Raw genomic sequence first — 27852 nt, 5'->3', positions numbered from 1 at the left:
ATGCCTGGAATATTACAACAAAAAGTGAATCTTTAGAACAGCTTTATCAAAAGATCTCTCGATGCTTAGTATTTTTAAGACATGTAAATGTGTTTGAAGCTACGTCCTTCCTTCGCCGTACAAAACTAGGTTTGATTTTGGTTTTCTGGGGGGTTTAACGTCCCAAAGTGACTTAGGCTATGAGGGACGCCATAGTGAAGGGCTCCGGAAATTTCTACCACCTGGTGTTCTTTGACGTGCACTGACATCCCGTAGAAAACTAGACTATATTGGTAAACTATATCAAACCTTATTATAGAAGAATGACCTTGTATGGAAGACTATTATTGAAACCTTGAATCGGCGCAGAACTGCTACGGAATGCTTAAAGTTTTGGTTAATAAATTACTGATTGGGAAAATATATGCAGAATAATTCCATGATTACTTCGTATGTCTTGTAGAAGCCAATCATGGCCCACGGAGCGTGAAAAGCCTTGAATTTTTGTTCTTTTCATTGTATTCTTGTTACCAACAAAATCTAGTGAAATCAGTAGTTGCTCCAGCTCGGGGTAACAGAAGATCACGGGACATTGATGATCTTTAAATCTGCCTGTAAGATATGTTGCCAGTCTAGCTCAGTTTTAGAACAAATCTTTAATTTTGTTCTTGTGGCAGGAGGAACGCGGCACGAGACACAGAAGAGAGAGGCGGGACACGACGCTGACTAACAACAAGATTTTTACTGCACGTTCGTCAAATATATACATATCGCTCGTACAAGAATGAAAAGACAGAAGCTTGAAAAACGCATAAGATGTACATGTGGCAAATGATTAAGACAACGCACGCACATATTCAGTTTCGCTGTCACGAAGCGCTATCGAAGGTATGCTGACGCATACGTCGCTCTTTTGTCGGATGTTGACGGCTTCTTCAATCTCTCTAGTCTGTTAATCTAAGTTTTACGTGATGACGATTGTGTTGCTGAGCTGCGGAGCAATGTTTTGCTAATTCACTGCTGATGGCGCCCTTTAGCGTTATTTTGTGCTCTTGAAGCCGTTCATTCAAATAGCGCCCTGTTTGAGCAATGTAGCTGCGCCCGCATGACAGAGGTATTTCATAAACCACGCTTTTCACACAATTCACATGTTTTGTCCGGTGCTTTTTCTTTCATTGATTTTTTCTTTGTTCGTTGTTGACTTTAGAGCACAGATTTCTTAACGTGTTGGGTGCTGACATGAGCACTTTTACGCCAGCTCTTTGTGCGCACCTTTTTGAGGCTGTGGGAAATATCATGAATGTAAGGATTAAACGCGTACGGCTTCCTTTCTTCTGATGTGGTTGTGACATATTATCTGCCTCTAAGTGCTTGCAGAATCCCTTCTGCGACACTGGATAGCAGTCTCGTCGGGTAACCTGCTGCTTTCAGCCGATGGTTCTGGGCGTCAAAACTGCTTTGAACTTCATGATGACAGGATTTCGTCAATGCGGCTCTCACTTCTGTTTTTGCTATTCCCCGCTTGATGATCTTGGAGTGCGCAGATGTGTAGGGGAGCAGTCCCTTCTTGCTTCGTGAGCCGTTCTGTTGTTCCGGCGGATGCCGATATGGGTAGGTAGGGAAGTCTTGTTGCTTTGTTATTTTAAACTAAGGATAGGATAGCATACATTGCGTGGACTTACGCATATCCTCTCACCATTTCGCCGTGCATGTTTAGAAAATGCGACCACCACAAAAATAATCTCAATGCTGCTATTAGTAGAAGGAAGGCTGATTCGGTCGTATATTAAACCTTTATGACCACACATTAACTGACACAAACAACTATTTAAAGGTGAATACAGTATGCACAGCCGAGTTCTGCATGCCTTCCTAAACTGCATAAAACCTACATGCTCCAGATTGGTGAGTAAAGGTGGTTGCTTTCATGAGCACGGATTTCATTAGCCCGGCACGTCGAATGACTGCACATACCACGGCCGTGGCGTCGGCGCACCGCATTGTTTCCCCCTCGCGTCCTTTACACGTTTGTCATGGCTCCGGCAACAATCACTGACTGCGGCATGAACACGCTGAACTGTCTCACTCGTGCTTTTGATCAATTATTGAGCGGTGCCCGGTTTCACGCCTTTCCGAAATGTTCGAAGTGCGCTCGCTTCACGAATAAATTTTTTTGACAAAATATTTTATACTTAGATTATGCAGGCTGCGATAAGTTTCCACGAATTATTTTGAGAAAATCAGAGGTGGTCGAGCGCCACGGCTGGGACGTTTTGCGTTGTGTGATCTACTGTAAGTAATTTGGATTCAGCCAGTGAAAACAGGTTGTGTTGCTTTAGTTCATAAGTAGCAGCTTCTGTGCTCTTTGACGACATTAGGAAAACATCACTCATTAGCAAGCACTGAGGACTTAATAGATGTAAGGTATTGTTTTATACCTCACCAAATATCAGTATTCCTCTCAGTGTTTGGAAATCATCATTTATTAGCAATAATTGAGGGCCTAATAGTTGTAAGGTATTATTTTATACCTCACCAACAACGAGCAGTATTCCTCCCAGTGTTCGGAAATCATCATTTATTAGTAAGCATTGAGGGCCTAATAGATGTAAGGTATTATTTTATACTTCACCAAAGAGCAGTATTCTTCCCAGTGTTTGCCATACTTCTTCGCGCACACATGCTCGAGGCGGCAAGTCCTGTATGTCAAGAGTCCCACGAGAAATATAACGTACAGGTACGGCACAACACTTTGACCTCCTGAAGGCAGAGCCCAAAAAAGCCCGGTGAGAATTTCGAAGACATAATGCGGATGACGGCAGATAGACCAGAACCCCGATGCCAGCAGCAAGTTTGTACGGCTTTCGTCAGAAGCGTCTTCGTACGTCGCCTTGATGAGCACAGGAGGGGAACCCCATATGGTGCATTTGTTTTGCTTCTCTCTGGCCAAACGCTTTTGGTAGTCGCACCAGTAGGTGAGTGAAATCATCAGCAATCCCAAAGTTACTATAACGGCAGCCGATTCCACGCTTATGCTTGGACTGTGATCCACCATGTAGAAGCTCGTTAGGCTGTACATTGGTCCGAGGAAGGCGATGCCACTCCAACAGAGGAAGAAACCTGAGCGCACACGCAGAAAAAATAAGCAAGATTCAGTTCACTCAGCGCCAAACTGACACGTTTAAGTTCTTTTGTCATAACATGTATTGCTTTGGCAGACTACTGCGCTTAATATGATCTACGACGCAAAAGGTGTGGCAGAATTAAGCTTAGTTTTTTAAGCTGTGCGAGTCCTGTTGCGCAGGAAATTGATGTAGTTGTTGTAGTCCTCAAGAGAACAAAAGTGCATACCCACTGCGGCGGATTGGCGAGGACATAATCGGCCACTCAAAATTGCTCAAAAACGCTTTTCAAAGAAATAAAAATAATAATAAAATAATGCAGATTGGGTTATTATAATTGAGAACAAAATCGTTGCTCTGAAATTGGTGGCTCAAAAGAAGTTTTGCTTGGTTTGATGACAGATTAATTTTGAACATGAGCAGCCAGAATATTTCGATTACACGTCAGTAAAAACAACAAAATCCAGACAATATCTTTGCAAGATGAGTGCTTTGTATGAATGCGCACTGATTTTAAAGCTAAGGTGAATCATTCCGGTCGAGTTGAAAATTATATTGGGTTCGATAGTACATCTGAAAGCGATATGCGAGACACTAAAGAATTAAGCTTCATGTGGAGTTTCTTGAGCACCATTTCTTATGCTTCCTGTGCGCAGTCTTTTAAAATGTGGTGGAATCTTGACGTGAGGTAGTATACTGAGGATATGCCCTGGATTAGCTACCATTTCTTAAGCAGCTAGTTTAAACTTATATGTTTTATATCTATTTCCTTCTGAAACACGCATTCTTGCCGGTGAAAGATATCCGAGGTCACATTATTTCCACTTACCCGCTTTGTCTATACTGATACCAGTGGTCTGCATGTAACCGTCTTCCCACCAGAAGAACTTGGCAATGTACACTGTCTGCAGTGAGGCCGTCGCCGCCATAGCCCAGTTCCAGCCGTACACGTCTACCTGTGCCTTCCAGCTCGCCAGCACCAAGAGCTGCCACAACATCATACCAAACCTCGACATGACCCACTTCTTAACGTCGAACCTGTCGCCGATGCGAGGAAATAGTTCAATGCCCCAGAAAAAATCGTACACGATGTTTCCCGTGCGGCCGTGATCTCCTGCACTGGGTTCAAGAATTCCCTTCGCGTACAGTGCCACCGCCACGATTAGCGCCAAGATTACCAGGACCATGGTGCACCCCGGTAAGCCTTCGTAAATGCTGTAGCAGCGCAGGTTCTTTCCCAAAAGAAAGTACCCCGCGAATTCCATCGTCAAAACGTAGTAGGTGAATCCTGAGTGCCAGTACACGGGTGTGAATCCCGTCGATGTAGGGGGGCCTTGGTATCTGCTTCCTCCCAAGGCTTCGATGGACAGTGAACTGTAGATCATGAACACGATGAGGAACTGCCAAGAGTCTAAGGTGCCAAAGCCTCGTTTCGTCCATGCATCACAGAAGAAGTGCAGGAAGCCAGCATTGAATGCTAAAGATGGCGAGGAACAGTGTGTGATTACGAAGTTGACGGCGCACAGAACAGCACTCGATGTTCCGAAGATGAGAAAAAGTGGCACAGCCGTGGACCAGAAGGAGCCCAAGGGTGGTTCATCCGGTTCTTCAATCTCTGCGTGCAACAAAACATATGCATATAAATTTATACAAGTTTTTAAACAGGAGCTAACACTGGCTGTACTACGTACGCCGCTGAAGAGGAGAGAGAAAATAAACATTCAGTGAAAAGAAGTCAGCCGTCCTGTTCCCACGGGTAGGATCCTCAGTTTAGAATCTCAATGGTTTTAAGTGTCTGTGTTTATTATGGATTGTTTCGGTTTTCCTCTTGTCACTTATATCTCAGTCCAGTGCAGTTTTTGGAATTCTCCGGCTGCTGAAATGCAATCACCATGGCCGTGACTGTACCCATGAAGTTGTACTGAGTGGTACAACGCCACAGTCATTATCAATAACTCTTGAATGAAGAAAGAAGTGGCAGAGGTGCAACGATCTGTTCACTGTGCGAAGGCTGTCATCTATTAAGTGGAACAATTACGCAAATGCTTTAGCTTGCTAGGGTGCTGCCTGTCGCGACTCCCCAGCTTATGGGTGGTTGCCGATTCCAAGCCGTTCAAGTTTTCGAACAATATCGCGTACTAATTAGCGCATACTTAGCGTAAAAAGCGCTTTCATAATTCCTTCGCATAAAAACTTCGAGATTTTTCGCTCTCGTCTTGGCGTTGGCTACTACCTACCTCTATGCTCTAGGCGAGGATTGTGCTCCATAGGATTACAGGTTACTTAGGTGCATTACGTAACAAGAGGCGCGTTGCGTTCATCGTCAAACAGGTAAATAGAGTAATGATTCCTACTGTTTCGTTGGAACGTGTTGACGGCATCCCGAAGGTGTGACGTAATTAACTTACGCGTTCAATAGACATATCATTCATCCTTGAATGACGACAATGGCGCATACTATGAAACTCCGCAAAAACTTACCTGGTACGGCTGCGGCAGTGAAAGTCATATTTGCTTTAAGTGCGCAGTCGAGAATATCTTTCGCGCCCCTTTGCTCATGGAGTGATTTTCGAAATAATAGAAAAAAATTCGGATAAGGGCGCCATTAAAAGTACTTGCACGAAGGATTTCTACTGTGGCACGGAAAAGCCTTTGAAAGTGTCGTCAAAAGCGATTTGGAAAGGATAAGGATGCACCGATGTCTATATCAAGCATTAAACCTTTCAGCACGTGGAGCGCACGAAGTCTGTGCTGTTTTCGATGTGAAACACACGATTCTGTGTGACAAATAAGAAGCAAACTTTAACAGAAGAGAAGCCATCTGCTTGATGTTTTATGTATTTTGAGCTCCCCAGGCGTAACCTCTGCCTACCGCTGAGCGGCTCATTATTTCGCCAAGCACGTGTATTGCGCATCCTTTCTTTCCAAGTTTTCCTTGCTGAGACCAGGAAAGTCGTTATGCTCGAACCATTCTCAGTTCTTGAGCCCAGATGAAGGGTGCGCAAGTCCATTTCATGAAGAGAAATACTTTTATTATTTTTCCGTTCTACGTTTGTATTTCTACCTTCAACAGGGACATAACTGTTTCTAACCCTTTAAGGAATAGGGCATACATGTACTGCATTCCGTGTACCGTTTGCATAAGTAAAAGGCAAAGTCCAGTTTTTAATAACTCGTCTCTTCCTGCACCATTCGCTGAATTCTGACAATGCTCTTATTCTGCCTACGTTATTCAGCTCAGAACATGTGTGCTCCGGCTTAATTTCTGTCGGACCTTCAAGAACAGTGTTCTTGAAAAGAGGCAAAAAAGAACACTGCCAAAAAAATCAGATCCATCTCAGTCGGCCTCGTTATTTTAAAGAAGAGCAGTGTGTTTGCCTCAGCCAGGACGGAGACATTGTGTGCTTAAGCGAGCGAAATGACCAAGAAATAATTCCCACGATCAGCAAGTTAATCTCACGTGCGCGTGCATAGACACACCAAACAGAATATCGGTGCACTTTCCGCTGTTTGTGCAGTTCAGCACCTGTGCACATTATTTACTACGACGTAAACAGTGTGGTCTTAAAAAAATTTGTGCGCTGCTTATAAATTCATTCATATCCACAGAACAACATAAAGGGCAGGAAAATTTGCACACAACGAAGCGCAAATAGCACCTGGCTGCGCCACTGCACTGCCATTGACAATATCGTGGAGCACGCGAAAAACAGAGAAAACGCATAGAAGCGTGCGATAAACGCTGCTAAAGTCATGTCGGCTCATTGTGCTTATTTGGTGCCTAGCCTCCACCTGGAGTTTTCAGGTTTTGGGTATGTGGTGACGGGCGTATGAACCGAGGAATTGCATTTCCTTATATCTCACAAAAATTCGCGGGACTCTTAAGTATACACTGTGGTAAACGCTTCCTGCGTATTTTACAATGATTCGTAGTAAAGGACGCAAGAAGTGTGCAGCAGAGTTTCAAGACAAGTAACAGTCATTCATGTGCGTGAAAGACAGCCTGGCGCGTGGTACACTAGTAGCGCGTAATATAAGCTCCAGAGTACATGGTGCATGCGTCAAGGCCCGTCAATTGCTCTCACGGATTAAAAAATGTAAATCCTCGTCTATGCGCTCATCGCCACGAGGGAAATCGGGCCAAAAAAATGAAAACTTGAGGAGAAATAAACTGACACGACTTCAGTGGAGGTTTATTTAACGTTTTTGAATGTTTTCTTCGTTTCTCACGTGTCGCACGACACTCTCACCTGCGGCGATTTGGCGCAGGCAGTTCGAGTTGCACATCGTTTCGTGCGCTTCGTCCTCCCTTTTTTTTCTCCTCCTGTGGAGGAGGTTTTTTAAGCAGCGCGCAAACGCTTTTCAAAACGCAACCTTACACCAACTAGCACCAGTACAACCTTTTTTTGACGTAAGCAGCAAATAGTTCAGAGGAGGCATATGCTCTTCTTACCTTTACGATGGAGTGAAAACTTAGTTTCAACCTGTTTTCTTTTTTAAAACAATGTTAGGCTGTTCTGGCCACTATTCCATCGTGAGGAAACATTAATTGCTCAGGGCCTTGGTGCGTTCAAGCATGGACCATAAGAACCATTACAAGAGCTTCTATAGTGTGCTCAGCAGTGCGTGACGAGATAAGCTATTAGTCCGGGCCAGTGGGCGTACAATGGCTGACCCTAGCAGCAACACACTCAGTTCACTGCTCGCCAAATTTCGTCACATTTACATAAGTGTGCAATTTATTTAATAGGTTCTTTTTACCTCATGGTGTTGCATTACCCCTTAATTTACTTTTGTTATCGGAGACTTGGGCCTGGTACAACCTGCTTCAGCCGAAGGGCTGGGCCGAAGACGTGTTTCTTCATGTATTATAATTAGTACGAGAACATAAATATAAGGTTGACAATGTTTCTGAAAAAGCTGTCATTAGTGCCCGAGTGAAATGAAAACATTTCCTTTGCAACTTTTCTTTGCAGCTCTATGGGTGCACTTTGGTGGATGCGAATCAGTAATTACTTCCTTTTTACAAATCTACTCCGCTTTAGGGGATTCTCGTAAACATTTGACCAATTAAAAAGCACGTTTCGTGTTAAGAGTTTGCCAACGTTCGTAGCAGAATAACAGAGATACCTCTGTCTAAATGGCGCTTTACATCTATTTTCCCGTGCCTGCAGGAATGAACATTTAATGTAACCTCTAAACTTGACTTCACATTCATTTCGCACGTTACATTTTTCAAAGAAGTTTATCTCCTGCAAATTAATGAAGTTTTTCGCTAATGCAGACCACCATGAGACTTTTACACAAGCCAAAAGAAAGGCTCTTCGTGCATGTGTGGAACAAGACCTCTATTGTATTCGGCTTTATACAGAAAACTGCTGCCTACTAGTTAGCGGAGAGATTACCGGTCCACGATTGGTTAAACCGGTTTCAGAAAGTTAGTAAGGGCTTCTGGGGTTCTGCATGAACTGAGCCTCAAATCTGGGACTCTTTCGCGAACTCGCGGACATTTGCCTTGTAGCTCCTGCACTTAAAATGGCTGGCGTAAATTAAATAATTAAGAAAAAACTTCCAAGGACCGTCTCAAAAAGCCCTCTCAAAGCATTTGTTTGTGCGAGCCCTTTAATACACCGCACTCTTCTCAAAGGCCATCCTGATACCACTGTAAAACTTATTACCCACGTTACTGCGATTCCGCTCGCTTTCTTCAGCAGAGCGGTCAGCTACACACTGCTAACATTTGCAGAGCACACACGCAGCAAAGCCGACACACTTTGAACTTTTGTTCTTTATTTTTAGGATCAATCAAATGGGATCAAACGAGTTCCCTTAAGCCCATTAGCTTCATTAACGCTCTTAGTTAATGCTCAAAAGGAAATCCTTGAACGCGCTAAGCAGAATACGAAAACACACCTAGGCTCAATCCGCATCCAAAAATAATTAAAAACTGGAAGGGACACTCCAGCTCCGCCTTAAGGGTGTGGCCCATAAGCGATAATTGGTTCATTGCCATTTATGCGAAATTGGTCGTTCCCTACATTCATAGATCGCATGCATGGTTCCTCATACCACTCCTATGCAGGTGGCTGCTTGAAACACAGCCACCGGTTGGCCTGGTGAGACTCAGGTTGAGAAATCTCTCGCATCTAATCATTAATTCAAGTGCCACATGCTTCGGTAGGCAGTCTGCCCTCCATCCGGTGGGTAGGTTGCCACCTGCCATGATAAGCTAGTTGTGGTGACGTCACAAGATCACGTGACCTATGTGGCCGCTGAACCACCTGCCGACGACGACACCACCGACGAAGCTGGATTTTCAGCAGAACCGGAGCCTTAGTGCTATCGCGTTTAAACTGTCAAACTGGATGGAGAGTAGTTTCGGGGGGCAGGAGGTAGTCATTACTGAAGAGGTATGTCGCATAGGCGACGCGAAACTTGCTGATACTGTTTGTATGTCAGCATTAGTTAAAACTCAAGAACACAGCTTTGTTGGGGAGACTGAAGGCATCCTTTCTTCAAAGGTGTACCTTCAGAATCTTTCAAATCTTGTTCTATGTTGTCGGCCGCGCCTGAAGAGATAGTGAGAACAAATTGAAGTTTCCCGATAGGCAACCCGCGCTGAAGTTTGGCATGAATTTTTGAGCCGGACCCGCAGTGCTTTCCAGCATCACCTGACTGCGCTTATAAGCATCAGCTTCCATGTTCTGTCAAAACCGCACGTGGCGCGGGTCAGCGAACTGGACTTCATCGAGAGCACCTATAGGCAAAGAATATTATCAGTCGAATACACATCTTTAATCGTTCAGAATAAAGCTGGGCTTGCGTCTGTAGCTGTAGAAGCGGCCCAAAGCAGCAATCTAGGCGCGCAGTGAAACTATTGAAGCGCCCCTGGACACTGCACGTTTCCATTATCAATTATTCAATTAATCAAATTTTTTCCGCAACAAAAAGTTACGAGGAGGGCAGGTAAAAGCTGTGCGAAACAGCTTGAGGAGCCCTGACCCCCTAGCACACGGACAGCATAAAAAACGTGCGGCTAAGGAAGTACACTTGGACAAAACAAATACACGAATTAAGCAAAATCATTCGAAGAGGAAAGCACTAGGAAAAGATAGAAGAGAAAAAAAAATAAAAAGGTCAGTGTATGGCATCATTATACAAACACTTCACGCAGTTCTTTTGGTGATATACCAGATATGTCATTGTTAGTTTCTTTTAACACGAGATTTAGAAGTGTGGGAAGTAAAAATTTCAACATTTGATGTCCATAATTGGTTCTGCATTTGGTGACGTACCACACTTCGGGATGGCGAACATTATAAATAGGGAAGTGTTCCGCTAGTTGTGCTAAGCTTGTTATGGCGTCATTATTTTTTAGTAAACAGAGTTTATACAAACGACATAGCTTGTAGTCGTACATTGATGAACCCTGAATTATATGTAGCTTCTTAAATAAACCTGCAGTGTGAGACCGATAAGGGACTTTACAGGCTAGGCGTAAAGCTCTTTTTTGTAAGATGGAAAGTTTACTAATATTTCCAGCTGTTGTTGTTGACCACACAAGAAACGCGTAACTTAATAAAGAACAAAATAATGAATTATATATGAGTATGTTAACAGACGTAGGGAAGAAGTAGCAGTGACGGCGCATAATGCCGGTTGTCCTGGATAGTTTATTGATAATATAGTTCACGTGATGATCTCATGTCATGTTTTGTGAACTATACGCCCAGTGATTTAAAGTTTTTGACCACTTCAATTTCATAGTTATTTAACAAAATAGGAGCCAACTGGACATTTGTATGGCGGCGGCGAAATAAAACAGCCTTCGTTTTATTACTGTTAACTTTAAGACAGTTCATTTGTGCCCATGCATTAATTTTTGACAGTGCGCTATTTGCTCGACTAGTTAAATCTGCACATGATTCACCTGAAAAGAACAAACTCGTGTCATCAGCATAGATTATGTGATGGGCCGTTTCATCGATGCGGTCTATCTCATTAATATAAAGGATGAACAGAAATGGGCCCAGTAAGCTTCCCTGCGGGACACCTGCTTTAATGGATTTTATCGAGGAATGTTCTCCTTCAATGACGACAAATTGAGAACGGTATTGCAAGTAGGACATAATTAATTTGTTCGCGATGCCTCTTATGCCATAATAATAATAATAATAATAATTGGTTTTTGGGGGGGGAAAGGAAATGGCGCAGTATCTGTCTCATATATCCCATAGTGATCAAGTTTTTGTAGCAGTAGTTCATGATTAATTAAGTCGAAGGCTTTTGAAAAATCCAAAAAAAGGCCAAGTACCATATTTCTGCATTCAAATTTTTCTGATATGAATTCTTTTTGGGCGAGTAATGCGAGTTCTGTAGATTTGTTTTTGCGAAAACCATACTGTGAGGAGCTTATCAATTTAAAGCGGTCAGTGAATGAAGTAAGGCGTATCCGTAGAGTACCGCCTCCTAACGACAAGGAGGACACTTTCAATGTACACAGTGCTTTCTTTAACTATAAAAAGTCAATAAATTAAATGTAGATGTCGCCACCACCTGCCGTTTTCGGCAGCAAACTGCTGTGAGTCAACATGGTTCTTGCTTTTTTCTCCTTAATTCCTTTGGCAAAGAAATTACACTATGCACTTGCAAATCGTGAGGATGATTTTCTTTTCGACATTTATGTCGTTAGTTGGAATCGAGTTGAGGAAAAATTTTAAAATCCGATATCTCGCCACTAAATGCATGTTTGGTGCCAGAAAAATATCAAAAGAGCGGCCAAGACCCACAGAATTGAATTTTGCTATGGATTTATCTCGGATTTACTCGGATGGATTTTTCCTTATTGATCCTTTAAATGCTCAGCGCTACAAAGAAACGCGTGCACAGGTACGGCTAGGAAGATACACACTCACGAGTGAAATTTATTTTTACGTGTGGACTGGCCTTTAAGAGTCATTAAGGGTATCATGCGCGCCAGAGGGAAGGATTTAGAACAAAAAAAAACGCAGAAGTCACCTTCTATCTGCATGAGGAGAATAATCGCTTACTGCGTGATTATAAATCGTTCACTTGTTTTTTTTTTGTATACCCGTATTTTCTTGCGATGTTCGTTAGTAAATGCACTATAGTCGTTGTTCTTCTCATTTTTATTTTTACTGGTATCCCCATTGAAAGTAGTATTCTACCGCTTAGCAAAAGAAAGTCCGGCTGTTCAAAACATTTATTTTCGTTGCTGATTTAAAGAACATGCCAACGTCTCGAAGAACAATCACGGTTGTTGAAAGTTCAGACTAAACATCTAACATGACTGATTCAAAGTTGCTTTTATATCTCGCGCGTGATAAAGACTTCACTCAGGTAAAATAGATAATGCTACCGTAAAGAGCCAAGTTAGAAAGGCTTTAGAAAACCACTTTGGTTTGAGTGGGACAACAGAGACACAGTTTAGGAAAGTAATGAAAGGAAGGTATCTTTTTAAAGTGGCTCTTAGAAGATACGCCAGGAATTTAGGAAACAATGAGTGCATACAACGCGGTGCGCTCCGAACATGAGTTTCGCTTGTCTATATATAAAAACGAAGTTCCTATCCACAAGCGCTTAGCAGCAGTACTTTAGCAAGGTAAAAAGTTGGGCTGGTTGGTGCATGATCTTGTGGCAGGAACAGCGCAGCACGAGACAAAGACGGGACAGGCGGGACACGCCGCTGACTAACAACCAGATTTTTAATGCACGTTCGTCGAATATATACATCTCGATCGTGCAAAAAGGAAAGGACAGAAGAAAAACCCAAAAGATGTGTATGTGGTAATAATTTACGACTATATACAAGAAGAGACTGCTCTCCTACACATCTGCGCATTCCAATATCATCAAGCGAGGAATAGCAAAAGCAGCAATGAGAGCCGCATTGATGACATCCTGTCATCATGAAGTAGAAGGCAGTTTTGACACCCAGGGACGTCGGCTGGAAGCAGCAGGTTACCCGACGAGACTGCTATCCAGTGTCGCAGAAGGGATTCTGCAAGCACTTCGAGGCAAGAAACACATCAAAATCACACCAAAAGAAAGGAAGCCGTACGCAGTCGTTCCTTACATTCATGGCTTTTCCCACAACCTCAAAAAGGTAGGCGCAAGAGCTGCCATTAAAGTGCTCATGTCAGCACCCAACAGGTTAAGAAGCCTGTGCGCCAAAGTCAACAGCGAGCAAAGAAAAAATCAATGCAAGAAAAAGCACCTGACAAATCATGTGAATTGTGTGAAAGGCGTTGTGTATGAAATACCTCTGTCATGCGGACGCACCCACATTGGTCAAACTGGGCGCTGTTTAAATGAACGGCTTCAAGAATACAAAAGATCCCTAAAGAGCGCCATCAGCAGTGAACTAGCAAAGCATTGCAGAGAGTATGCATGGATGTGCTCCGCAGCTTAACAACGCAATGGTCATCGCGTCATATTTTGATCAATAGACCAGGGAGATTGAAGAAGCCTTCAACATCAGAAAAAAAGAGCGCCTTATGCGTCAGCATACTTTCGACAGCGCTTCGTAACAGCGAAATTGATTATATTCGTGCATGGTCGTAGTCCATTACCACGTGCACATCTTATGGGTTTTTCTTCTGTCCTTTCCTTCTTGCACGAGCGAGATTCATATATTCTACGAACGTGCATTAAAAATCTGGTTATTAGTGAGCGTCGTGTCCCGCCTGTCCCTTTTTTGTCTCATGCTGCGCTGTTCCTGCCACAAGAGCTTAGCAACAGGTTGGTCCATGCTTATGGAGCTGCTGTCAAAGAACTCAACATAAAGAATGCATTAATTCAGTTGTCGAAGAGGACGACTTGAGCCGATTAGCGGGTGCTATGCTAGCGGAGTCTGGGGGTATTATGCTTATGGGGGTATTTTGGCATCAGCGGACATTATGATAGTGGGGTCTGGACGCCACGTTTGCGAAAATAGGAAATTCGTTTGGCTGCCCTATTGCGATAACGCTCAAGGGGACGCTGAGTAAAGCATCCGCACAGCTGCTAATTCAGTTTTTTTTTTCTGTGCTAATCTGCTACAAAGCACTTCACGCGTACATCTATGACACAATGGTCAATTTGGACGTGGCGGGAGGAACTAGTAGTTACGGCTTTTCACTGATGAGTTCCAAGTCGAGTGTTTGAACCCGATTGTTGGTGGCGTTGAATGAGCTTTAAGGCTAAAAAAAGGCCACTCATGTACTGTATTTCAACCTGTGTTTGTCCCCTGACCTACTCTGACGGTTAATGACACCCTAGTCGAAATCAAGGGAGATAAATGGGCTTGGGCAGGGCATGTAATGCGAAGGCAAGATAATCGATGGTGATTAAAGGCAACGGACTGGATCGCAAGAGTAGGCAACATAGCACGGTGCGTCAGAAAGTTAGGTGGGCGGATGAGCTAAGTTTGTAGAGACAATGATTGGCTGTGTGGTTTCTGCCACAAGCTTTCATTCGTTGTTGGAATTTGCTTTGCTCCCTCTTCCCAGTGTTCCGTAGGAATAATTGCAAAGCGCGTTCAAGACGAATTAGGATTTCAGTGTAGTCTAAGAGCGAACAACGCCGCCTATGTAATAAACGCGATGACTAATCCTACTGGAGTGTTAGAGCGAAGAGAGCTACACTTCGTTTCTCATAGATGGCGCTCCACTCATAACAAGCTTGTGGTCTGTAGATTTTTTTCCCGCCGTACGTGCTGCCTAGGGGCAGTTTTCCATTTTGCAGAAAGACTTGAGAATCACGAGGAAAAAGTATTATTCAATAATATTGCGCATCGAATTCACGAGCTGGGGTGTCTCGCTTATATTTTTGCAAGGATTTCTGTGAGAAATAGGCTTCAACCTACCACAGCGATATCAGGGTGGAGAAACTATGCTTTTCTGCTCTCCACATAATTTTTAACACTATTAAATGCAAGCTTCGCCGTTCTTGCAAGTGCCACGCTAGGCGCCCAATGAAGAGATGAAAGTCTCAGTACACAGCCAGACGAGCACGTTGAAAAAAGACAGGAGCACACGAGCGCTAACTTGCAACAATTATGAACCGCACAGCGGAATATGTAGGCAAGTGGTGGCCTGACAACACTCATGCGCAGACAGAAAAATAATCAATTACAACGCAGGTTTTAAAATATTTCGAAGACAGAGCGATGGACGGCTTGGGCACGCAAATACCCCCAAATGGTCAATCAACACCTCCTGGATGATTTTGCGTATCAATTGGCAGCTGCCTCTTATGATGATGGAGCAACCCTGATAGACTGGTGAAGAGTTCGATGGCGCACTTCCGTTGGTGTTTTCCGTTAGACCGGTACAGGATAGAGCACTAGGAACTTATTTGATTCACGTCTCCTGCAGTGCACATCGAAGAACCCCTTGAGCTCTCCCTCACATTTATGCGGTGTTCACGGAGGCCGATCATTGAGACCTCCCACTCTAACCTACATACGTCTTACCACTAGAAATATTTACACTATGGACGACTGATTCCGCACGTTTGACGAACTTGTCCCTGCGGTTGTTCTTCCACCCGAGCTTCTGAGAGGCGCCAGTAGTGTGAATCTGCACAGTTTTAACATTTGCCCTATACCATTTGCCCTTTAACAAAGTTGTTTTAGCATTTGCCCTTTAACAACTTTAACATTTGCCCTTTGCCCAATCTTTTTTAGTCGGTGTGACAAGCCGTTAATATACAGAATCACCGCAGTTTTTCTTCATCTAGCAGAAGGCTTTTTTGAAGACTTCGTTCTTAGGATGCCTTTACAAACTCTAACCTAGATACAGTGGAGTACCCAGACGCTGTCAGCTGGTGCGTCATTACCACTGGCAGCCATTAGTTCCGGCCAAGAATTGTGTAAGACGAAATTCAATTCCGTAAAATACAAATTATTCGGCCTGAGTTTTATTGTATGAGGTGCTATTAGCTCTGGCAATAGTACATGTGATCGTGTTGTGCAGCATTAATAAGATATTTAGTAATTTCAAGATCGAGAAAGCAGCACTATCTTTGCTTTAGCTGGGAACCACTACACCATGTTACAAATTAGGAATAAAATTAGATCACATAAAAATAACAATTTGCTTAAACGACGCACCTTTCACCTCAACAAATGCCACAGAGTGTAGCCATCGACAGTAAAGCAATGATAGGAATACTGAAAGAAATAATGAAATGCATGAATGTAATATTTCTTGCATCAGATGAGTGCTGTATGTCGTACTACCTACTACAGGATATCGAGAAAAAAAAGCCATTTTCATTTCAAAATAAAGAGCAGGAGCCTAATGCTTGATTTTGTTTCCCTTTCCTGAACGTCGCCTCACGCCTGCCTACCAGCACGACCAGCTGCACCTTCAGCGCGTCTTGGACGTTAAGCAAAATAAAAAAAAAATGCAGGCTTTCCTATGATATTGATCCGGCATCTCTCTCGCAAAATGTGTGACGGCTTTCGGAACTCCGTTTTCCAAGCCCCAAAGACAAACTTCCTTCTCGTTCCCTCGTCTCACATTCCGCTATTTTCCTATAGAGGTGCAGGATGCCTTTCGAGTCAGACATCCCCGCAGGCGTTCAGAATTCGCCAAGGCATCATGCGAACACTTTTTTGTGTTGTGCTTCTTTCGGGACCACAGAAATCCTTCTCCTCTGGGGCAGGTGTTCTTGAACCGCTACAGGAGAAGTATGAAGAGGGCCTCAGGGCGGCAAACTTGCGAACAAAAAGCGCATAGGCAAGCTTGTAGGGACTTACCGGTACCTTTTAATCTTGAAATGCTTTTAGCTCACATTCTCGGAAAACTCAGTCGAACACCACCCGGCAACCCCGATGAACCTGCCGCAGAACTTAGGGCCGCGCATGAAGGCGAGTCTGACACCGAACAGGAAGCCGAACATGAAGTCACTCTTTTCGAAATATTCAAAAATTTTTCGTCCGAGTGATATTCAGCAGGCAAAACCTTACTATACTATAGTAGCGAGCGTGATTCAAACCAGCGCCAGGAGGAACTAAGTACTTTCATTTACCTATGTCATACACCACTCAACCATCGCCGAAGATTATCACGCTACGTGTCCTGATTGCAAACTGCACACACTATGTGTTTTACGTCGCCGTCTTCATCATTTTTCATACGCTCGTTCTGGGCTTCTAAGTGCTCAGTGCCAGCAGGCTGTAGCCGTCCTGGCCGTGCACTGAAGTCGGATGCGTCAGGAGATAGAAAGCCTCGTGTGTGTTGTAAACAACGGATCTATATAATCGCACACGAAGATGAGAAGGCGGCCAAGGAAGCCGAACATGTTGCTAAGATAGCGCACGAAGGCAATGGTGCGTCAGAAAGCGAAAGCAGTGATGGAGATGAGCGTGCACGCACTGTACGAATAACAAAAGCGGCAGATGGTGGCGACCCGTAAAACACCGAAAGCGGCGAGCCAATCCGAGTGCACTGTTCAGCTGAAGGAACAGCGGCTAATGGCGAAGAACAATGAAGCCACGTAAAAAGCAGGGAGGCAGTGAGCGCTGCCTAGCCCACAGAAGAGCGGGCGAATAGAGGATTGGTTTATGGAGGTTTAACGTCCCAAAGCAACTCAGGCTATGAGAGACGCCTTAGTGAAGTACCACTGGAAATTTCGACCACCTGGGGTTCTTTAACGTGCACTGACATCGCACAGCACACGGGCCTCTAGAATTTCGCCTCCATCGAAACCCGACCGCCGCGGCCGGGATCGAACCCGTGTCTTTCGGATCAGCAGCCGGGCGCCATAACTACTGAACCACTGCGGATTCAGGGCAAAGAGAGGAGTGCGCGCAGCAGTCAAAGACTTTAGAGAATAGCAGTGTGCGGCTACCGCCATTCATATGCGGTCATGGAATCCGCTATGCCCTTTCCAACAATGCATTTCATGCTTACAGCTGCTCCAGATGGTGATATAAACTATATATTATTTGTTTCTTCATTAAATACGGCAAAGACAAACACAATGGGAACTTTAAAACACAGGGCGCTTTTATTCGCAAGTCACCGCCTAGTACTACCATATTGCCTTCCTGCTGAAATGTAAAGAACCATGGCGGCTTGACATGTGATTGAGAACGCTGAGAAATATTTCTGGAACAAACACAATTGCCTGTCCTTGTCATTAAGATATTGAATATATTATGGTACACTAAATGTGGAGAAGGTTGCTTCATACTTGCAATCCGTCTGAACTGGAAAACCGTTTAGTTACGGCACACCCTTAGCGCCTTGGAGAGCTTGAAATTAGCACGACGAGTGTACTATCGGCATGAAATGAAATGCGAACAGCGCAGTGCGTTGCCAAAGGTCCAGTTTAGTACGTCTGCCTGTCGCCATCTGAGATAGGCGGCTGATGCTGTTCGCGATAGTTTTACTTCTTCTCTGTGACGTTCGCTTTCTTTGTCACTGGCGCGTCAAGTTCACCCTTTCCACCGATTCCAGCTTGCTCGGGGCAATTTCACCGGCGGCACAGGCTCTGGCCCGCGTGGGTTGAAGCGTGCGCTTTAAGCGCCCTGGTCTGCAGCGCTTCGATTTCGCCTCCGTCATCTCCCTGTTCTCGGCGTTTGGTCGCGATGCCAGCAGTGGAAAAGACCGCTAGGTATGCGGTCGGTGCCCAACGCGACAGTTCTTGAATCGCTTGTTTCTGGTAGTGAGCGCAACTTTATCGCCTCCAGTAACTTCAGTTCATATACCCTACTTGCAATCGAGCATTCACGCGTCAGCGTGCAGCCGAAAAGAGAACGCGAATCATTTCTCTTTCCTATCACGGTGTGCAGCAGTGCGTCTTTGAAAAGGAAACACGTCTCCGATTGTCTACAATTACTAGAGTTTTCAAGGCATCTTTCAGTGACGGACGGCTTGGAAACTTGCACTGCGAGCACAGATAGGGGGTTACCGGCAAGGATGAAGACCTACTTGTTGTGGCCGCTGCAGCAGATACAACCAACATTACGGCTCATGAGGTAGACACTTTTGAGATGTGTGCCAGCACGTCAACCGTTAGACATCGTCAACACGAAGCTTCGCTGCGAAATTTCTGCCGTCGCAGTCTCAGCGGTCTCAGAAGCAACTAGAAAAGCAAGGCTTGTGTGTGCACAATCACGATGCGTCATGGACGACGGAAAATTGGCGCTGCGTGATGTTCTTTAATTATTCAACGTTTCAACTCACTGGGACCAGCATCAGCGAATTTTGAGAACCGGAGACATCAGGTAAGCCTTTCATGCAATATGTGCATGAGGATTGCTTGAATGCAATGCCTGTCCTATTGAGTATTTCGGCGCAAAAAGAGCCCTTCGTTCTTATTTTAATTCACGCAACCGGTCGGCCTTTATTTGTTCAAAGCGCAACCAGACGCTGGCAACACGTCCAGGATGGAAGCAAAACATTCAGGGGGGCACTTTGTTAGGCACTTTGTTAACCTAAAGTGCCGTGAGGCGAAAGCCTTTAGCGTGGCGTTGCTGCTTGTGTCGCTGATGTGCGGAGATGTTGCTTAAAGACTACAAAGAGCGTTTAGGCGGCATCCTTCCAGATCTTCGTTCAGGAGGCGTCCGGCAAGATTGCGTGGCGAGCGCACCTCTCGAACGATGGTGGCGCCACTCAGTGACGTAACACGCTCATCAGTCCCACGGCTTTATAATTTTCATTGCAATGCCACCAGACTAATCTCGATTGATCGCGGCTGCACGCAACTGCGTCCACATTTTTTTAGTCCTTTACAGTGATTCACAGGTGGGTCTGACACTTCCTGCTCGCGAACACCTTGGCGAGTCATGAGCCATTAAAGGCATTCACCTTAAAACGCTCTCGTTCCGTCGGACTAGGTAGCCGAGTGGTTAATACAATGGACTGCTAATCTATTGGGCTCGCCTCACCTGGGTTCGAATCCAATCCTAGTGCGATCATTTTATTTGATTTACAGGTGGGTCCGACGCGTCCTGCTCACGTACACTTTAACGAGTCATGAGCCATTGAACGCTTTCGCCTTAAAAATCAAAGCGCTGCAGACCAGAGAGCTAAGAGCACCCGCTTCACCCAAGCGGCCCACAGCCATAGGCGCTAGTGATACTGCGCTGCGCACGTTGTGAAAAGAATTCACGGGGCGTTCCAGTGGCAGAACTAAGAAACGAACGTCAAAGAAAACAGAAGCAAAACTATCAAAAACCGGATGAGCGCTCCTATCACGTATAGAGAGGCAGACGGCGCAAAATGGACCTTTGTGTCTCAGACTCCGCTGTTCGCATTTCATTTGATGCTGATTGTACTTTATTGCGTTCAATGGCTGTGTCGTGTGCTTTATGATAAATCAAAAAGGTGTAAGCAAGATATTGAGTGAAAGATTAAAAGGCGGCGTCCTTTTTTGGTGATCTGCGATATGCACTTTGAGCGTATTTCATTCCACTGTCGAGAAACGAGCATGTACTGCAGGCTTCACCTATTACGATAAGGCTGCGGCATATATGAACGGCCCGTGATGTGAGTAGTGTCCGTATAATAAATTCGCATGCCACGTCCGCCTCATCCAACCCCCCCTCCCACGCCCCCTCCCTCCCACTGTTCTTTTTCGTGGCCAGAGTCGACAATGATATCCTATAGCCACCGTTCAGACGTAAGTACATCTCGGTCTATGCCAACTCACACCATTTTCATGCTTTTTGAGGCTACGTTCGTTGGCTTCTTTATTTCTTTTATCAGTAGACCTACACTGCTTCAGTACGCTGACGTCCATGGCTATAATTAAAAATTTTAGTCCTATAAAATTCTTGTTATAGGAAATAATTAATGACAACTTTAGAGAAATATATTATCCTCATTAAAGGCATCATTTCTGCTGGGTATTGCATGAAGAAGAACAGCTTTGCGAACGATGATATTCGCTATGTGAAAGCTACCTGGAAATGATGCCGGCTCAATAAAAAGAAACAGTTCCTATTAACCCCTCATCATCATCATCATCATCATCAGCCTGACTACGCCCACTGCAGGAGAAAGGTATCTCCCATATCTCTCCAATGACCCTGTTCTTTGCCAGCAGCGGCCACCGTATCCGCGCAAACTACTTAATCTTATCCGCCTACCTAACTTTCTGCCACCCCCGGCCACGTTTGCCTCCTCTTGGATTCCACACCGTTACCCTTAGGGGCAAGCGGTCATCTTGCCTTCGCTTTACATGTTCGTCCCAAACCCATTTTTTCCCTCTCGATTTCGACTAGGATGTCATTAACCCGCATTTGTTTCTCACCCACTCTTCCCGCTTCCGGCAGTGATGGTGTAGAGGTAGAGCATCCGCCTCGCATGCAAGAGGATCGGGGTTCTAATCCCGCTACCAAGCAGTTCTCCATGTGTGTGAAAAAAAAAACTGTACGTGTCGATGGAATTGCATAACCATACCTGGGGTGGGGCCTGATCTCGGTTCTCGGTGACCGCCAGCCCCAACGCACTCCCTCACCTTGATCACGATTTGGCTACCCTGGTGTAGTACTTGGCCACAACCTTCTCTGAACAAACCAAATTTAAATACTATTGCATCCCGAAGCGTCCGTGCAGTCTCTAAATTAAAGGGCACCACCAATCTAAAAGAATTTACTTCAAGATATGCTGTAGAGAACTAATAAAAGTTACAATCGATGCCACTGCGATAGAAAGCATAGAATAGTAAGACATTGTGGGGATAAAATTTCCACACATCATTTATCTTCACCTAGCAGCTGTATGCCTGTCTTTTTGAGAGAGAACACTTTCTCTCCAAAACGGCTAAACTTTCCTCGTGCCACCCGCCGCGGTGGCTCAGTGTTTGGGCGCTCGGCTACTGATCCGGGGTACCCGGGATCGAACCCGCCCACGGCGGCCGCGTTTCAATGGAGGCGAAACGCTGAGGGGCCCGTGTTCTGTGCGATGTCAGTGCACGTTAAAGATCCCGGGTGGTCAAAATTATGTCGGAGCCTTCCACTACAGCACCTCTTTCTTCTTATTCTTCCATCAGTCCCTCCTTTATCCCTTCCCTCACGGCGTGGTTCAGGTGTCCGCCGAGATGTGACAGATACTGCGCCATTTCCTATCCCCAACAACGAATTTTCATTTCCTCGTGCTTAACAAGAAAGGCCTGAATTAGCAGCGAATAGCACTCAGATGGTCGCCGAATAGAGAGCGAAACAGCCTAGAGCAAGAACAGGCATGTGTGCAGCGAGAAGTTAAGCGACGCTGGTATGGAACGGTAAAAACTTGGCCGAGCCACCTAATTCCTTATGAATTCTGCAATGGAACTGCCGCCGCTTCCAGGGCAAACGCGCACCCCTCCAACTCCTTCTCCCCACACTTCCCACGCCCCACATCCTCCTCCTTCAGGACACACATGCCCCTGCAACACTTCCCAGCTACACATCCACTCACTCGGACGCAACGAATACACCCAGGGCTTCCACACTCATACATCGCTCCATTACACACCAAACGCATCAGATCACTTCCGAGACGTCCTGCGTGATCACAGAAATCATAACAGATGCACACTCCACACCATCTATTTTTATTGCAAATATATATCACACACTGTCTCATCCGATGGCTTCATTGGAAACGCTACTGCGCGATCTCCATCGTATTGCAGGCAAGCATCCATTGATTATCGGAGGGGACTTCGACAGTCGGCATACTGACTGGGGCTACCGCACCACCAAGGGACGAGGAAGGCGAATCTGGTCCTTGGTACAACAGCTCCGCCTCACAATACACAACAACTTTAACACTCCCACGAGAATTGGCAGCAGTGTAAGCGCGGACACCAGCCCGGACTTGACACTGAGCCGCAACCTTGCGGGTATTACGTGGAACACAACACACCACACATTAGGGAGCGATCATTACATCATCCCCGTTACAGTACCGTACAAACAAAGAACGACCCTTCACCTAACACACAAACTCACCAACTGGGATGCGGTCCGCGCCGCACGGGCGGCCCTTCCTAACGCCCCCATTACAGACATCCACCAGTGGGTGGCATCACTCATGAACGATGTCTCCGCACATACTCGAACGCTTGACACCACACCAGATACGCCCACCCTCGACACTCGCCTGGCCCACCTATGGGAGGCCTACCATAGCATCCTAGAGCGCTGGAAAGGGCAAAAGCTCAATCGGACCCTTAAAAAGCGGCTAGCCGCACTGCAAACACAAATTACTGAGCACTCTGAGGAGCTCTGCCGATCCAACTGGGGACAGATTTGCGACAGTATGGCTGGCAATCTCTCCTCCAAACGCAGTTGTCAACTCCTCCGTCACTTAATTGACCTCACGCAATCCAAAACAGCCACACAACACCACGTCACACGCCTTATACACAGGATCGACCTTTCTCCCGACGCACTCATCGACACATTAGGAACACACATACAACTCCTGGTACCTAAAACCTCCTGCCCCTTATGCCGGCACCCCGAATGCGAATCTCGACGCGGAGATTACGGAAGCAGAAGTCAGAGCGGCCCTCCTGACTCTCCGCTCTAACTCCACTCCAGGAGTTGACCGTATCTCATATAGCATGCTCCGCAATTTGGACGATCAGTCGATTGTCCTGCTCACGGGGTACTTCAACACATGCTGGCAGGAGGGCACCCTTCCGCAATCCTGGCGTCACGCCAAAATCTTATTCATACCCAAGCTCCACAAACCCCTTACACCTGCAAATCTTCGTCCCATCTAACCTAACCTAACCTAACCTAACCTAACATCATGTCTGGGCAAGCTTTTGGAGCATGTCGCACTCGCCCCACTCACCCAACACATGACGGAGCAAGACCTCTATCCGCAAAGCATGGTGGGCTTCCGTCCCCACCTGTCGGCCCAGGACGCCATGCTCCAGCCCACACAGGATATATTTAACCCCTAATACCGGGCCACACAAAAGCTGTCCTCGCCTTGGATCTCTCGAAGGCCTTTGATCGCCTAGACCATAAAGCGATCATGGCGGCGATCTCCCCCTTGAACATAGGTGAACGTATGTACACCTATATTCAAGCATTCCTTACTAACCGCACGGCCAAAATTCACTTCGGTCCCCACACATCCCGCCCATACACCCTTAGTGGAGTTGGCAACCCCCAGGGATCTGTCCTCTCCCCTTTCCTCTTCAATGTCACACTCATCCCCTAGCCCGCAAACTACTATCCCTCACCTTCGGCATACACTCTATGCTGATGATATCACTCTATAGACCACCCATGGCAGTGATGGAGACATAGAGAACACTCTGCAGTCGGCAGCTACCCTCATCCAAACACATGCGGGAGTATCGTACTCTCATGCTCTCCGGAGAAGTTGGAGCTCCTCATACTCCGCCCCACAACTCGAAACTGCCCCATAGCCCCCATAACCGTGAAACTGGAAAACCTGCACATCCCGGAGGTACACACCCTCTGGGTACTGGACCTTCACATCCAGAACAACGGGAAAAACACTCTCAACATCCAAGAACTCAAGCAGACGGCGGTGTCGATATCCCACCTAATCCGCCGAGCTTCTGGACACCACCGGGGCATGAAGGAGCATGACCTATGTCGTCTCATTCATGCCTTCGTCCTCAGCCGCTTTCTCTTCACGCTCCCCTACCTGAAACTCCAGGCCACAGAAATCTCCACCCTGGATGTCATGATCCGAACCGCATTTAAGACAGCACTACACCTACCCCTAAATACCACAATGCAAACCTCACTACGGTTGCTAACACCGGTTCACCCATCTAGGGCGGAGCGGTAAGATTAGTTTGTAGCTACATGCGATGTTGAGAAGCCGACCTCCCAAGTTTCATAAAAGTTATTTTCGCGGCAGACGCCACAACTGTACTGAGGGAACCTTCGCACGTCGTTGGTGCGCGTATGCGTGTTCTACAGGGCAAGAAGCGCAGGCAAGTCTCATAGCAACCGGGTCGTTTTGTAGTCACCATGCGCGTTGCGCTATGTATTCTCTAGTAAAGTGATCCCTGGAAAAGGGATGTGTGCGAAGAATGTTCTGAAATTTCGCTTGTCTATTAAAAGGAAACGTCTTGAGCCGCGGTGGCTCAGTGGTTATGGCGCTCGGCATCTGATCCGGAGTTCCCGTGTTCGAAACCGACCGCGGCGGCTAACGCCAAGGCGCCCGTGTGCTCTGTGATGTGAGTACACGTTAAAGATCTCCAGGTGGTCGAAATTATTCCGGAGCCCTCCACTACGGCACCTTTTTCTTCCTTTCTTCTTTCACTCCCACCTTTATTCCTTCACTTACGGCGCGGTTCAGGTATCCAACGATATATGAGGCAGATACTGCGACATTTCTTTTTCCCCAAAAACCAATTATTATTATTACTCACTTCCGCCGATATAGTGCCGTGCAAGCTTAGTACGGTGGTCTTGTTAAAGTTGAAGACGGGGGGGGGGGGGGGGGCGTTCGAAATTAAACTGGAGCCGTCTATGACTCATTTCATTCTATGGCGCACTTGTAAGACTTATTGGCCATTATTAATGTTTACTGCCTTTATGACCTGGAAAAAAAAACGCCGCACTGCAAAGAAAGTCTATAGGGAAGTATCTAGCACTATAGGTAAATGTGTATAGGTACTAATCGAGCGAGAAGTCTCACTACGCTAGGTAAACCACTCTTTGAGTAGGCAGAATAATAATAATAATAATAATAATAATAATAATAATAATAATAATAATAATAATAATAATAATAATAATAATAATAATAAAACGATTTTGAGCGACCTTGAGCCCAACCAAGGATCCCCGAAGTCGCGGTGTCTATCGAGGTGTGAGGCAGATACTGCGCCTTTCCTCAAAAACAAATTTTCAAAAAGGTGACGTAGCAAACGCGGTCGCCGCAGTCAGATTTGAATCCTTATACTCCAGCTCGGTAGAAGAGCGCTTGCACCTCTGAGCCAATAATAATAATAATAATAATTGGTTTTTTTGGGGAAAGGAAATGGCGCAGTATCGTTGGACACCTGAGCCGCGCCGTATGGGAAGGGATAAGGGAGGGAGTGAAAAAAGAAAGGAAGAAATAGGTGCCGTAGTGGAGGGCTCCGGTATAATTTCGACCACCTGGGAATCTTTAACGTTCACTGACATCGCACAGCACAGGGGCTCCTTAGAGTGTTTCCTCCATAAAAACGCAGCCGCCGCGGTCGGGTTCGAACCCGGGAACTCCGGCTCAGTGGTCGAGCGCCCTAACCACTGAGCCACCGCGGCGGGTCAACCAACTTTTTCATTTTCAGGACGAAATCATCAACATAAAAAAATTATAATAGTAGTTTGGAGCATGCAGGCTCACGGAACTCCGCACGGCCCCACTGCACTCAAGCGTGTTCTGCGGTCCATAACGCTGGCAGCCACGTCGATGGCGATGGTCTGCATTACCGCGTATTCTGAGCGCAGCGGAATCACCCAGTCCTCTCAGTTCTTAAGGTACACTGGGCCCCACGGGGGAGGATCCGCCTTACAATGAGAAAGGAGATTGAGAGCAGAAGAGACAGGTTCGGGACAAAGAGTACAGGACGAATTGAGGAAAATGGGATGATAGTGAGAAAGATTGAGAAGAGAGGGGAGAGTGTGTGTTTGTAATTTGCGCCAAAAGGTTGCCTGTCTATTGGTGAGGGACTTGTACATGGGGGGGGGGGGGGGGTTATGGGTAAGCGCCCTAAACACTAAGGCTTCCGTGTGCTGGCGCTGCCAGTTTACGTTAAAGATCCCAAGGTGGAGTGCAGTGGGGTCGTGCGGAGACCCAGGGGCATGCGCCGACTTCCTCTCCAACAATAAATTTTTTCTCTCTCTCTCGAAATTATTCCGGAGCTCTCCACTACGGCGCCTCTTCCTTTCTTCTTTCAATCCCTCCTTTATCCCTTCCATTACGGCGCGGTTCAGGTGTTCGCCGATATGTGAGACAGATACTGCGCCATTTCCTTTCCCCAAAAACCAATTTTCACGGCCGCCCAGGTGTGCTCTGCTGTGCAACTCCCCCGCCGCCCTCAGCCGCCTGCAATCTAACGGCCGCGGTGCTCCACTATTGCGGGAAATTCGCTCGCGCATCGAGCGCCTCGCGCAGAGAGGTTGTGCCGTGCGTGCACAGTGGGCGCTGGAGGACGTGCCTGCGGCCATCCACGACCATCTCCGAAAGCAGCACCCCGACCCACGCATGGCGGGAGGTGAGCGCATCGACAGTATCACCGACTGTCGCGGACTTACACGGTCACAACGTGCAATGATCCTCCGCGCGCGCATTGGCTGCGTGTGGCCCGGGGAACGACGGGTGCTTCACGGAATCGCGACGAGTGATGTGTGTGACGGATGCGGTGCAGTAGAAACACTAGAACACCTGCTCCTTCACTGTGCCGCGTTCGCCGATGCTCGTCGCGATATGCTCGCGGCCTATAGTGCGCAGGGCATACTACCAGACTCCATCAAGACGCTATTGTGGCCGCAGGGCAGTGCGCGCACTCGTGAGCGAACATTGGTGAGCCTCTGTGCATTCCTCGAACACACGGGCTTGACGTCCCGTCCGTTCTTCGTCAGGTAGTTTGTTACACTCAGTGACCGAACGCTCCGCGAGTTCTATCTTGAACGATTAATAACTGGACGCCCCACTCCAGTTGTAGCCAACACAGTGCTGTGCGCGTCTGTTTTAATTCCTCCAACATGAACTAATCACGCGCACAACCTGGACACATTTCTTATTGTGTAAATAATTCG

The 27852-nt window shown here is 46.2% G+C and overlaps 1 protein-coding gene across 1 annotated transcript in view; it reads right to left on the bottom strand.

The window, feature by feature from the left end:
• Positions 1 to 731: 731 nt before the first annotated feature.
• LOC144098954 (uncharacterized) overlaps positions 732 to 27852 on the bottom strand; it is a 43730-nt gene continuing 16609 nt past the window's right edge. The window contains exons 3-4 of the mRNA XM_077631942.1: positions 3931 to 4716; positions 732 to 3099 (exon numbers count right to left, since the gene is read on the bottom strand). Coding sequence (XP_077488068.1) covers positions 2579 to 3099; positions 3931 to 4716 — 1307 coding nt within the window. The 3' untranslated portion in view covers positions 732 to 2578. The remainder of the gene's footprint in view (positions 3100 to 3930; positions 4717 to 27852) is intronic.

Source organism: Amblyomma americanum, chromosome 7 (assembly GCF_052857255.1).
Source record: "Amblyomma americanum isolate KBUSLIRL-KWMA chromosome 7, ASM5285725v1, whole genome shotgun sequence".
In the NCBI taxonomy this organism is placed as follows: Eukaryota; Metazoa; Arthropoda; class Arachnida; order Ixodida; family Ixodidae; genus Amblyomma; species Amblyomma americanum.
The sequence above is the reverse complement of the archived record's forward strand: the minus strand, read 5'-3'. Positions and strand labels throughout refer to the sequence as shown.